Source organism: Sturnus vulgaris, chromosome 10 (assembly GCF_052056855.1).
Source record: "Sturnus vulgaris isolate bStuVul1 chromosome 10, bStuVul1.hap1, whole genome shotgun sequence".
Lineage (NCBI taxonomy): Eukaryota > Metazoa > Chordata > Aves > Passeriformes > Sturnidae > Sturnus > Sturnus vulgaris.
In genome coordinates, this window is record NC_142252.1 from 14802883 (window position 1) to 14816564 (window position 13682).

A 13682-nucleotide genomic window follows, 5' to 3' on the forward strand; every position below is an offset into this window, starting at 1 on the left:
AGTGAAGTTGCAGGAGTTGGAGAATGTCAGGGGGTGGCAGCGCAAAAGAATAATTCCAGTTGTGTGGTTGTGTGTGATGTTTTATTATGTTCTGTTACATAAAAGAAAATAGAAATCTGCAGAAATCTGCTATCTCAGGCTTTTGCTAATAACTCTTTACTGAAAAGGGCAGACTGTGCAAGGGTCAAAATTTCTATTCAAACATAAAGATTCTTCATTCATCAACACAACGAGAAGAAAGCAGGAGGAGTCAGTTCATGTGTGGTGTACAGGCTTCTTTATTCTCTGCCCAGTTGGAGGTTTACTGTGGTGGGTAAAACCCCATGAGCTCTGAGAGATGAGAAGCAGTTTGATGCTGGACAGTATCCACATCCTGCCCATCCAGCTGGATACCATCTGGTCTGTGCATAATAGCAGAAAAGTCTTGTCTCTGTGCCTCAGTTTCCTTGCTGTGGAGTGGTTAAGACCAAGTGGTATTAGAAGAGTCCTGTGAAGTGCTGGGCTGCCATTCCAGCTGATGGGGAGCTCAGGCTGTGCTTCCCTCCCTGCAGAGTCCCCTCCTGGGCTCTGTGTGAGGCCCCTGTGCCCCCCTGACCACTGTTGTGTTGCCCCCCAGTTGGTGACTACGTAAAAGCCCTGGAGTGTGCCAAGTCCTACCTGCTCTTCCACCCGGACGATGAGGATGTCCTGGAGAATGCAGGTTACTACGAGGGTCTCCTGGAAGGTACAGTGGATCCAGCCACCATCAAACCCAGAAAGGTGAGGCTGAGTGACACCTGAGAGCTCTTGGTGAGAGGCTTTAATAAAAGAATCTGCTGGAAATGAAAGCAGCTTGGCAGCTTTCCCCCAGTGGGACCACTTTGAAAAGAGAAGCAGAAGTGCTGGGCTCGCTAGTGGTGTTGAAGTAGAGATTTTCAGGGTGCAAGTTCAGAGTCACTGGTGTGGGGGAGAAGCTGGTGGGCGGGATCTGCTTTAAATGGAGATTAAATGCCTAGTGAAGCCTGAGCAAGGGCAGGGAGGGCAGTGACCAACAGTGTAAACCCTCCTCTTGCCCAGTGCTCCAGCAAACACACAGAGGAATGCAATGGAACACCGAGCAAAGGGCAGCACCTCTTCAGAAAGGGCTGAGAAATATTTTCCCAGGGGAGGCTGGGATCTCAGCATTACTCTCAAGTCTCTTAGCTTGGAGTTCAGAGATCAGCCTGTTCTGCAGGGAGTAGCTCTGCTATCACAGGGTTAGGCTGGGGTCAAATAACCAAACAGTGTGTGTTCCATCACCCAGCAGGACAGGCTTCCTCTCCAGTCTGGGCAGCCTTTATCTGTGGCCCCGGGGCTGCCTTCCTCACTACAGAGAAGTTCTTCCCATCCCATCCCATCCCATCCCATCCCATCCCATCCCATCCCAGCCCTGCTCATTCCTCTTGCACCATATGTAGAGTGTTGGCAGGAACTGGTGTTTCCATTCCTTTGGGAATTCCTTGCAAATCAAGGGGAATTTGGTAAAGTACTAAAAAGTAAAAGCAAAATGATCAAAAGGAAAACAAGACAAATTGTTGTTTTCCCTCACAAAATTAATCTAGGAAAAAAACCTGAAGTTGACAAAACCATTTAATTGTTTACAGTATTTTGAAGTTTTCTGTAAAATGAATTGACTTTTGCTTTGCACAATAGTTTTCTAGGAGAAACACCAGTGTTTTGTTTGCAGATTTTTCATACAAAATGAAGCCCTCTGATGGACAGTTTCCAGCTGGCTATGCTTTGTGGCCCCCATCCAAGCACTCTGAGTGCATCCCAGGGCCAGGCCATGGGCTCCATGTGGGGAACTGAGGCACAGCCCAGCCAGGGTCCCTGCCCCACCAGTCTGAACTTGCCCCCATTCCGCAGCTGAGGGTTCTCTGGTCAGCCTTTTGCCCAGATATTTTGAGGCTCTCCAAGGTGCTCAGGAGTTTCTGCCAGCTATGGACATGTGTTTTGGGGATTCAGGCTTCCTAAATGAGTTGTTGAATGTCACTGTAGGGGTGGGCGTGACATACAAAAGGCACACTACATTTCAGAAGGCTAATACCTGTTTATTACAACAGAGCACTGTCTTCTATACCCTCTACACAGCCTACACATTCTTCATTACAATTAATCAACATAACGATCATTGGTGTAAAACCATCTACGCCTCTGTTTCCATAAAACTTTTCTAAAAATACTTTCTGCAGCTGCAGGTTTCTTCTTGCTTATCTTCTTCTTCTTCTTCTTCTTCTTCTTCTTCTTCTTCTTCTTCTTCTTCTTCTTCTTCTTCTTCTTCTTCTTCGTCTCCAGGCCAATGGCCTTGGTCAGAGAATACTTCTCAAAACAAACCTCATTCATTAACCCTCTCTAACCCACAGACCAGCTATGGGTTCTACTATAGTTGAACACCTTCTGTCATGTACTGAGTGGCTCAGCCTTGTGCCTGGGGTTGTGCCAAGCATCCCTCACCCCACAGCAGCCTGCCTACAGCATTGAATGAAAACCAGAGCCCTCTGAAGCAGAGGTGCTTTGCCACTGTCTTGCAAAAGCTGGCCATGTGCAGCTGCTGTTGTTTTCCTTCTCTTTGCAGGAAGCCAGAGCGCTGCTGCGGCGCCACAAGCTGGAGTCTCAGCTCTTGCAGGTGGCTGCAGCCGGCCTAGGATACGCCTACACGGAGCTGGTAATGCTGGGGGTGCTGTGCCTAGCACCTTTGGGGTTCACAGCCATAGGACCAGCTCCCCGTGCCCCTCTCCTATAAATCCAGTCCTGTGCAGGTGACTCAGGAGCTGGGTCTTGGCCTGGTTCGTTCCCTGTAGGAACATAGTGATGGCAAGGCAAAGAAAGCATTCCTGGGGGGAAGGAGAGGCACGTACAGCCTCGTCCAGCTCTCTTGCCATGGTGTCTGAGTCTCAGCCACTGCCATGGTGATGGGGTGAGACACAGATGCCTGGGCAAGCTGGGCTTCCTAGGTACTCGTCACACTGTGCCAGTTTGGGTTCACATTTTCAATCTGGTGACCTCAGGCCGTTACCTAAATTTTTGTGGGGTGGAGCCAGAGAGGCTGGCTGATGTCCCTGGGAGTCAGGCAGAGCAGGTAATGCCCTGGCTTTGGCTGGAGCATTAAATGAAGAAGTTTGTCCTCTTTTCCTACAGAACTACTGGAACAGGTACGGCGCTCGCCAGGATGAGCACAGGTGAGCCACAGTCACCCCAGCTGAGCTGCAGCTGCACCATTCCCCACGGTGGGATCAAGGGAATGCGCTCATGGTGGGGACCAGCCTGCTACTCAGGGCTGCTGCCCATCCACCCAGCACACCATCATGGCTGAATTAGGGACCTTTGCCCCTTACCATTGCAAACATTCCCACAAGGACCTTATTTTAGCTGACTGCCTCAAAACCAGCAATGGTCTAGAGGGAACTTGATGGATGAGGCAAGTGGTGCTGGTCAGATTTGTTAGTGTCTGTGCTTTGTCGGTGGAAACTGTTGCTCCCATTGCCAGAAAAGCAATGTTTTCCACAGGGCAGGGTGAGGACTTCAACCTGTATGGTTGTGACATTTGTACAAAGTATTGATTTGCTTGGGATTTCTGTGTCTTAGTTTCCAAAGGGTGCAAAAGTGCAAGTCCAAGAACTTGTGGCCAAAGTCATGATGTTCCTCTTCTCTTTTGCTCCTCAGTGTCCCATCAAGTATCAGCAGTGAGCCAGAGGATGGGCCCCGGCTGTCCCTGACAAAGAAACCCATGCCGAAGCCAGATCGAGAGCTGAAGGAGGGTAAGGCTGATGAAGATGTTTCAACAAAATCAGGGGATATTTTTTTTTCCTACTGCTAGAGACTACAGACTGCAAAGGCTGGCCACTGAGCAATGAGGGCCACTCCTATTTAAGGGAGTTCAAGTTTTGTTTAGGAGACACAGTGCTGCCACAGCATTTCTGGGTCTGTGGATCCCAGGGCATTGCTCTGCCCTTGGATTTGTTTTTCCCACCTGCTGAACTACTCAGTCCAGAGCCCTGAGATGTGGAGCTGGGAGGCTGGGCCTTCCTCACCGTGGGGAAAGCGATAGAGCAAACAGTAGTCTTTCCTACAGGTGCTTTTAAGATCAGTGTGTTCCCTGTTGTCCAGGCTGCAGACGGATGGATGCTGGAAGCAGCCTGTCCTGATGCTTTGCTAAATGTGCTGGATCACACCATACTAACAACCACTTCTCTTTGCAGACTAAGCTTATGGTTTCATGTCTTAGCTCACATGAAATCACTTGTTTATAACCCTGTCAGCAGACATTTCAACTGATTTCAGCACATTTTCAGCAACCACAGAAAATATCATAACATCTTCTACTAAAGACAGGATTTTTCCCCTTAACAATTTTGAAAAACAATATTTTAGCCAAGCACCAAAGCAGAGTCCTTGCTGCAAAACAACAGGGTCTCAAGCCAGGAGGTGTGTTGTCTCTAGTGAGCCAGCTCCACAGCAGCAGGCAATTAAACCTCCCTGTAATGCAATGGGTGGTAGCACTTTTGGGGGAATTTCACAGCTTTCCCCAGCCCAGGTTGTGTCCAGCTGCTCAGTGTTGTGTTTAGAGTGTTGTTATCCCTTCTCTAGCTGTACATAAAATAGGCAAATACCACAGGAAGATACCAAAGATCTTGCTTAAGCCAAGAGCTGGTTGAATTATATTTGTTGGCCTGTTTGCTGTTTATAACCAAGTAATTTCAGAGTCCTTCTTTCTGTTTTTATTTCTTTCTGTGCTCTTATTCTGGTTTACTTGCAGAATGTTTTTGTTTACAAAGAAAACTGAAACCATCAAAAAGAAACTGGGATTTTTGTCCATCCAGCTGCTGCTTTTCTCTGGTGTCTTTCTTCTTTCCCTCTTTTTACTTTGAAAAAGGCCAAAAGAGAAAAGTCTATTTTAATTTTGTACTCTTCTGTACTTTTGCCCTTCCTCCCTTCCTCCTTTCTGCCAATTCCTTCACTCCCAAAAGTCCAAAGAATTCCTCAGCTTCTATGGTGTGTTTTTCACAGAGCACAGACACAGGAAACAGGTCTGTCTCTCTGCTGGTGCTTAGGGCAGGCAGAGGCAAGGAAAGCAGGTGGGAGCCCATTGTCAGTGTGGGATAAGGGTTCAGTGTCCATGGCACAGAGCTGCCTCATAGTTCCCTGGGAGGAACAAGAAGAAGTGTTGGAAGTGTTGAGTGATGCCTTCCATGTTCATCCCTCATGTGCCTATGGCTGGGGAAGAACAACATCTGAGCTGGAAAACCCAGCCCTGTGTTGGAGCCTGCCAGGAGTTTGGATTTGAGAATTCTGATCCAGCTGCATTTGCAATAGGTGTGGTTATCAAGCAACAAAATCAGCACAGTGAACACCAGAAACATTCCATCTTTTCCATTTCCAAGAAGCCTAACTCTTCAAAAATGAAGCTGTGGGCTAATGACAGGGCTCTGTGGGCCTTACATGTCTTCCATAGGCCAAGCAGACCTGCCAAGAACACAGTTTTGACTCAATAGGTAGGAAAAGTAAAAGTTACAAAAGCATTGTCACAGAGAAATTTCTTTGTGCCACATGGTGAGAGGAACTCTGCAGCTCTGTTTCCTCTATTTCATTGCCTGTCTGTGACAAATCATTTTCTTCACAGTTTAGATGTATTTCATTTTTCTCCTGGAGAAACATCTGGTTTAGGCTTTTATTGTTACCATTTCTTTCCTTTTCTTTCTTGGAGGAGATGTGTGGAAGAGGCTTCAAAAGATGGTGGTTTAGGGGCCTTGCTCTGGTTTTTTGATCTGCCAGGTTTGGTGGGGATGGATTGAAATATCTTGTAAAAGGCTAGCAGGCAGAGGGAGGCAGCTCAGAGGCTGGATGTGAGGGATGGCAGGGACAGCCATGGCAGCTCCTTTGTCTCAGTGGAGGAGGATTATCCTGAGAGTCCTCTGGCTCACCCACTCCCTGCCCTCCTTCTTGGAGGAGAGCAATGCTTGCTGCAAGCTCAGCCCCATGTGAGGTTTTCTCTATGAATAGAAGATAAAAAACACTGATGGCAGCTGCAGAGAGTGGCTTTGCCTGCCAAGCCAGCAGCTTCCACACAGCACAAATGCAATGGGAACCTACATTGGTGTTGACAGCTGGGCTAGAGAGTCAAGTTAGCCACTGTCCCTGTCTCTCCCAGTGTCCCACTGGGGTTTGGTGTTTCCAGGCTGTAGTCCCTGCATTTGCAAGGCAGCTGTTGAGAAGGTAGAAAATGCTGATGCTTCTGCAGCAAATTGATTTCATCTCCTTGTGTTCTTATTGCTTCTGTTTCTTATGTTTCTGAGGAGAGGCCAAACTCTTCTCTCTGCTGTGGAGCTCTTTGCCTGCCAGTGCACCTGGGTGACTTCAGTGGCCTCCAGCCACTGTACAAGATTTCAACAAGCCAGGGCATGTTCAGCAGGATGGTTTTGTGTCTCTCCTCAGGGGGCCCTCTTCTCTACAGCGATGTGAAGTTTGTCTACAACTCTGAGCAGCTGAATGGCACCCAGCGAGTGCTGCTGGACAACGTCATCTCAGAGGAGCAGTGCCGGGAGCTGCACAGGGTGGCCAGTGTGAGTGAGCAGTGCCCTGGGCTGAGTGTGACAGCTGGATGTGTGATCAGGGCTCCTGCCTTGCTGAGTGGTACAGCTGATGGCAGGATGCCTGTGGAGAGCAGGAGGATGCTGGTCCCCAGTGCACACCCATAAGTGCAGCACAGGAGCTGCTGCTCCATCCTGGGCTGTTCTTATGAACACAGTGCAGGAGGACAGAGCCTGTGCAGAAAGAGCTCTTTCCCCATGTAATAACAACCCCAAAGGATGCTCATCCACAAGTCTGGTTGAGCCTTCTTATTTGCATTAACTGAGCTGCAGAAGGGACTGAGGGTGCCTGAACATCCCCAGTTAGGAGGTGGGTGGTTGATATCCAGCATCTGTGTTCACAAAGAGCTGCTGCACCTTTCCACCCCAACTCACCTGGCCCAGTGAATGCAGCCCTGGGCAATTTGGGGAAGAGGTGCCATGTACTTCCATTGCAGATCCCTCTCTCCTGACCAATCAGTTCACTCCTCATCTGTATTCATATCTTCCAGGGGATCATGTTGGCTGGAGATGGTTACAGGGGCAAAACCTCCCCCCACACCCCGAATGAGAGATTCGAAGGAGCCACTGTCCTCAAAGCCCTCAAGGTACAGCTCCCTCCTCCTCCTCCTCTCCCGTGCCCTCCCTCCCAGCGTGCACATGCACTGACCTCTCTTTGCCCTTCTCCTTGCCCAGTATGGCTACGAGGGCCGTGTCCCCCTGAAGAGTGCCCGGCTGTTCTATGACATCAGTGAGAAGGCTCGCAGGATTGTCCAGTCCTACTTCCAGCTCAACTCCACGCTCTACTTCTCCTACACACACCTGGTGTGCCGCACTGCCCTCTCCGGTGAGACACGGGGCTGTCAGTGGGGCAGGCAGGATGGGAGGGGTTCAGCAATCCGTGGGGGGGTTATGAGAGGGGCTCCCAAGCCCACAGTAGCTCTATTTTGCTTCATGCTTAAATTGGTGGCCAAGGGCTGGGCACAGTCAGCATCCCATAGCAGCGAAAAGGGGGCACTGCTGTCCCCCAAAAAATAATTTCTGGGTTGTCTCTTGGTTTTCATATCTGCAACTCTTCCTATTTTCTCCTCCCTTTTATCTTGCCTCCTCTTGTCTGTCCCTTCTCCTTTCCACCCAACCCCAGCTCTCCATCTCGCTTTCCTGCAGTCAGGAACAGGCAGAGCTGTGAAGATCTGAGTCCTCAGATGCTGCTTTTTCTCCTCAGCCATTCCTTTCCCCCTCTCACCTGTGAACACCACGGGGAGTGGGGTCACCCCATGATGAGACCCCACAGAGCATGGCATTTCCATCTCATCCATCCCTTCTCCTTCCCCCTTCCTCCACATGGTCCTGCCTAGGCCAGCAGGAGCGAAGGAATGATCTGAGCCATCCCATCCATGCTGACAACTGCCTCTTGGACCCCGAGGCCAACGAGTGCTGGAAGGAACCTCCTGCCTACACCTTTCGGGATTACAGGTAGGAAGGAAGGGAAGGAATCTCCCTTGGGACTTCTCTCCCTCTGGCTGTCCCCCACCCATGTCTTAGTGGAGCAATGTGGGATCTGTCCAGGAGGTGGGAGTCAGCCTTGAGACCTCCCCAGTGCTCCCCTAACTGGGGTTTTCCACTTCCTTCCCCAGTGCCCTCCTGTACATGAACGCAGATTTTGAAGGTGGCGAGTTCATTTTCACCGAGATGGACGCCAAGACTGTGACAGTGAGTTGTTGCTGTGGGCCAAAAGCTGTTCCTCAGCAGTCCATGCTCAGGGCTCTGGGCTTCTCCGGGCAGCCTGTGGCTCCTACCTTGCAAACAGCCCATACAAAATCCTGCTGCAGAGGTTCACAGACCATCTGCTCCCCCCCTAGAGGCTGTGCCAAGCAGTAATCTGCGGATTAGGGGTTCTCCCCACCCCAGTGCAGGCAGAGGGATGGCTGGTAGCTGGACTGCTGAGCTGCCACCCCATCTCGTGGTCAAACATGAACTGGTCTCCGTACAGATGAAGTGCCTGATTCAGGTCTCTTGTTCCAGAGTGGGTCACAGTGGTGGACATCAGATTCTAAGAGGAATGTGCCTCAGGCATGAGCCCTCATCTCTGTTTGGGGTCATTAAGGAAGCTGGGCACTCACTCCGTGGTTGTACAGAGGTCTGGGCACCATGCTGGGGTCTCTGGAGAAGCTGGAGGGTAGATTGTGTCTATTTAAGTGCTAGAGGGTTGATTTTGTTGGCACCTTTGCTGCTAAGGTCCTGCAGGACTCTTCATGGACTCTGGCAAGAGAAGAGGAAAAGGAAGGAAGGAAGGAAGGAAGGAAGGAAGGAAGGAAGGAAGGAAGGAAGGAAGGAAGGAAGGAAGGAAGGAAGGAAGGAAGGAAGGAAGGAAGGAAGGAAGGAAGGAAGGAAGGAAGGAAGGAAGGAAGGAAGGAAGGAAGGAAGGAAGGAAGGAAGGAAGGAAGGAAGGAAGGAAGGAAGGAAGGAAGGAAGGAAGGAAGGAAGGAAGGAAGGAAGGAAGGAAGGAAGGAAGGAAGGAAGGAAGGAAGGAAGGAAGGAAGGAAGGAAAATGTTTCATAGCCATGCCAGGCTTACCCTTGACCTCCCTGGAGTTATGCCACGGGCCCATTGTGCTCTAGGTGGTCGCCTGCAGGCTTTGCAGAGACTCCATGCCATTATGACCTTTCTGCACAATGTCTGCACATCAGCAACAAGCTTCACACCTCCCTAAGTCCCCCACACATTTTGTCAGCCATGTCCAGAGCTGTATATGTCCCCCAGAGCAGCTCACTAGGTCCTGGGGCAGTGCAGAGGGATGCCCAGTGAGTTCCCAAGCCCTGGACCGTGGTGAGCCCAGCCACAGGCAGTGTGTGCAGCCTTGCCAGCCCGGCTGTGCTGTTTCCCTGCAGGCCTCCATCAAGCCCAAGTGTGGGAGGATGATCAGCTTCTCGTCAGGAGGAGAGAACCCCCACGGGGTGAAGGCAGTCACCAAAGGCCAGCGCTGTGCTGTGGCTCTCTGGTTCACCTTGGACCCTCTGTACAGAGAGCTGGTGAGTCCCTCCATCCTCATGGGAGGGGAGTTGGGGCATACCCAGCATCCCACAGGAACCAGGACCATCTTATTTCCTCCAGTCCTAGTACATCTGTTTTCCCCCTTTACATCCTCACAGCAGCACTCCCATGATATGAGCTGGTGTCCCCAGGACAGGCTTTTCCTGGGGCACCCATGGCCCTTGGCTTGTGGAGTGCAGTGCCAGGCTGGGATGCTGAGTGGGGCGTGGAAGGCTCCGTGCAGGGCTGGGTTGGCCATTTCTGACACCTAGTGGCAGCAGCCTGATGGATGGGGAATTCCTCCAGAGCCATCTGCAGCTCAGAGTGCAGTGCTGAGTCCTTCTGCTAAGTCCTCTCAAAGGCATTTCAACAACTTGAAGTCCATGGCTCTGGGCACCCAAGATGCCTTGGACAATCTGAGCTGTGATGCCTTTCACCAGGCACCCTCCACATTCTGTTTTAAAAAGCTACTGTACAAGCCCCTGCCTCCCTTTGGTAGCAATTCCGGTCTGTAAAAATAAGACCAAGCAAAATTAACTGCAGGAAGAATGCAAACCCCTCATTCCACCTCCACGGAGGTGGGCTACAAGGTTTGGGGAAAAGCTCATTTTCAGACATGCACTTCAATGTGTCCCAGTTTTTTTGCACTAGCAGAAATTCCTCCAGTGCCTGTATGGCAGGAGATCAGCCCTGAGCTGGAAATCAACAACAAGCAGAGGGGACAGGAGGAGAGTGTGCTATGGCTGCTAGTGGAGTGTGACAAGGGAACATCAGCTCTGCCCCAACCACTGCAGCCCTGCAGGGAGGAGGGAATCAGGTCTTGAGGTGGAAAGGGATTTTATTTATTGTGCCCAGCAAATCCCCAGCTCCAGTCCCACACTCTCCCCCGTTCTCTCACCTACACTGCTGGTTCTGGGGTAAAATCCTCGCTGTGTGTCCTCCCAGCAGCCTGAGCCTCACTGAATTAGCTGAAGCAGGCACTGAAGTTCTGCTGTTACCATTTCTTCCCTTCCCCTCTTGCAGGAACGAATCCAGGCTGATGAAGTGATTGCAATGTTGGACCAGGAGCATCTAGGACCCAGTGAAATGAACATCAACCCAAAGGATGAGCTATGAACTAGGCCAAAGACTTTTTCTATTAAATATTTATTTAATATTGTTAATCTTATTAGAACCCTTCTATTTTTGTACAGAGATGCTGTATAAATTAACAGGTTAATATGATTGTGGAGTTTCAGGAATGCCTCTTCTGTGTTTAGCACAGCTTTTGCTGGAACCCTCATCCCTGTGCCAGCATCTCCTGGTGGGGCTGACTGCTTCCAGCATTCCCTGTTTTTCTCTAGCACTTCTCAGGACTCATTCAGGCCCACTCTACCTCCTTGGAAAATCTATTTTTTTTTCTTTCTCAACCGAAAATAGCTGCTTCTCTTTAGCATCTGCTGGAGAAAAGTCTCAGGTGTCCTAATGCACCAGTCTTCCTGCTCCTACTTCCTGCTAGGGGAAACTGGAGCACAAAAATTTGAGTTATGACTGTCCCTTACCATTTGAAATATGCCTTTTAGGGGGAAAAGGAAAACCCAAGTCCTAGAAAAATGGAGATACCTCTGTAGCCATGCAAAGCTTACTTCTGAGCAGAGCTTCTGGAAATAGGCTGCTGAGCAGGGGCATGAAGGGATGTGATTTGCAGCTGACTCTGGTGAAACAGGGTCTGTCACTCATGCTCCCTTCTCTTGCTGATGGCCTGGGAACATGAAGGATGCTGCTTCACACTGCATTCTTTGAGCTTCCAGCCCAGTCTGCTGCTAAAACCCAAAGTTTGTAGTCATAATTTCCAGATCCCTGTTGGAAAGCAGCTTAGGCAGTTACAGTGCCGTGGTGTTGGATGGTCACGGTGCAGCTCTCTACTCTGGATGTCCAGGCTGCATCCTCTCATCTTGGCACTGCAGAAGCAGCAGATGTTCATGGTGTGGTAGTATCTGTTTGCTCAGAGTAGTTCTGACCCAGCCTGAGGATGTTACAGTGAAAGCAGGTAGTCAAGTAACTGCTGCCAAGCCAGTTAATCATTCTTCCCCAACCATTACATTTAGTCCTGTGTGTGGGATCAGAGCAGCCCCTGTCTCCATCAGAACAGGCACTGAGTCACAGAATTGCTGTTCTAGACATAAGGACAGCTTTTATTTTGAACCAACAGCTGCTTCTGCTGCTGGAACAGAGTTCCTAAAAGGCAGGTTTTAGCAATCATCACTGTTGAAATTACTGCAAGGCTGCAATCTACCTAGAAAACACTGCAGGGACCTTTGCTGGAGTTCCATCCTTGAGCTGCTTTGCTCAGCTCCCTGCTGCGTTGGCTCTTTCATCAGTCCTTTTCTGCTCCCCTCTGCAGTTTTGGCATTTCCCAGGACTTAAAATCTGCAATAGAGAGCTGTCTTTTCTCTTTGCTGCTGTACCTTGTGCCTATTCAAACCTCCCAGGCTCAGAAGCCCCCACTTCCTATCCAGTCACTGGCTGCAAAGGATGTAGACAAGGATTGTCCTTCTGTAGAGACCTCCTCCAAAGCTGGTTCTGGGCAAGATAAGAGGAATTCTGTGCATCTTAAAGGAGAAATGCCCAGACTGTGAAGAGGGAACTGTTACCACCTGGAAAATTCTGGAAGAGTCGTTTGCTGCTCCTCCTCCAATGCTGCATCTGCAGAGGAAAAGGCTCTGAGCATTTTTAAGTCACCAGTATTGCTTATTCCTTTGTTGTTATCTCCCTTCCTCATAGATTGTTGAAAAGATTCATCAAGTTGGCTCCCCAAAGAGCTGCCCACGGGTCTCTGCCTTTGAAGAACCTTCCCTGCTTAAGTGCCTCTTCTGTAAATACTTAACTCCATCTCTCTTTTCAAAACAGCCAGAGGAAAAGCTAGGGAGAAGAAGGGGAGGGCAGCTGTTGAGTTTGGAGAGCTGACCCCCATTTCATTGTCCTTCCACATGCTGCATCCAAGGCTCGACTCTGAATGCTGCACCTTCCTTGTGGGTCTGTGCTGCCATTCCCCAATGAGCAGTGCCCAAGTGCATCCTGCAGAGCTGCCCCTCGCTGCAGCCCAGCCCTCCCAGGGATCCCACCAGCTGGTTCCCCTGCCAGGAGGTGCAGGGCCTGGCACAGGTTATGGTTTGTTTGTTGCTGTGGTGGTTAGCCAGAGCTGTGTCTAAATCCAGGGAAAATAAACCAAACACATCTGGGCTTGTCTTTGTCTTTCTTCAGTCAAATATTAGAAGGAGAGACCAGGCACTTTGGGGTCTGCTTTGTGATGGCACCTGTGCCTTTGGGGTTTCCTGCCTTAGCCCTTAGAGCATGGACTCTGTGTGTGTGCTTTTGGCTGCCTGTCCATCTGCCTTGTATCCAGCTGTGCAGTAGCTCCCATACCATGGCCATACTCCATGGTTTGGTGAACAGGAGGGAGTCACAGCCCCTGTGCACTGCTGGGGTGTTCAGGGCCACAGCCACTTTGGGTGAAACAACTCTTGTGCAGAGCCATGGAGCAGCCTCGGGGGATGCATCATTTCTGGACTCATTGCAATCATCCCCCAAGAAGGGAGAATACTCTGGGCTGTGCCTTTCACCGTGCTGCTGTGCCAATGAGACCTGCTGGCAGCCTGGGCCAGGCTGAAGCCAGGAAATGGGAATGCAGTGAGTCAAAGGCACTTTTCCTGTTTGTTTTTCCACCTCTCTGCTCTGGCAAAGTCTAGCTCAGAAGTGGATTTGTATTCCTGCTGCAACAGCAGAGGTGGGTGCCAAGTTTACTGTCACTCTGTAGCCTCACAGGAGCGAGTCACAGAGCTCTTTGGGGCATGCACAAAACATAACGTAGGGTTTTGCATCTGTTGTATCCAAGTGGAACGGTTTGCCACCAAGGTGGCTTGGACTGAGAAATGAATTTTAACTCTCGGATTTGATGTGGGGGCTTAGCATCCCTGCATCCCTGCAAAAAGAAAGCTGACAACAATACTGAATGTATACACTCCTCCTTGGTCAAATATGCCCCAGGGACAACCTGGTGCACTTATATTTTTGTTTCCTCCTACT

General features: G+C 50.1%; 1 protein-coding gene across 1 annotated transcript in view; it reads left to right on the plus strand.

The window, feature by feature from the left end:
* The window catches only part of P3H2 (prolyl 3-hydroxylase 2), a 64246-nt gene extending 51408 nt beyond the window's left edge, over window positions 1-12838 (plus strand). Inside the window, exons 5-15 of the mRNA XM_014891584.2 lie at window positions 617-759; window positions 2594-2683; window positions 3157-3197; window positions 3682-3776; window positions 6451-6578; window positions 7097-7192; window positions 7281-7431; window positions 7943-8060; window positions 8222-8297; window positions 9476-9616; window positions 10641-12838. Coding sequence (XP_014747070.2) covers window positions 617-759; window positions 2594-2683; window positions 3157-3197; window positions 3682-3776; window positions 6451-6578; window positions 7097-7192; window positions 7281-7431; window positions 7943-8060; window positions 8222-8297; window positions 9476-9616; window positions 10641-10733 — 1172 coding nt within the window. The 3' untranslated portion in view covers window positions 10734-12838. The remainder of the gene's footprint in view (window positions 1-616; window positions 760-2593; window positions 2684-3156; window positions 3198-3681; window positions 3777-6450; window positions 6579-7096; window positions 7193-7280; window positions 7432-7942; window positions 8061-8221; window positions 8298-9475; window positions 9617-10640) is intronic.
* The last annotated feature ends 844 nt before the right edge of the window (window positions 12839-13682 follow it).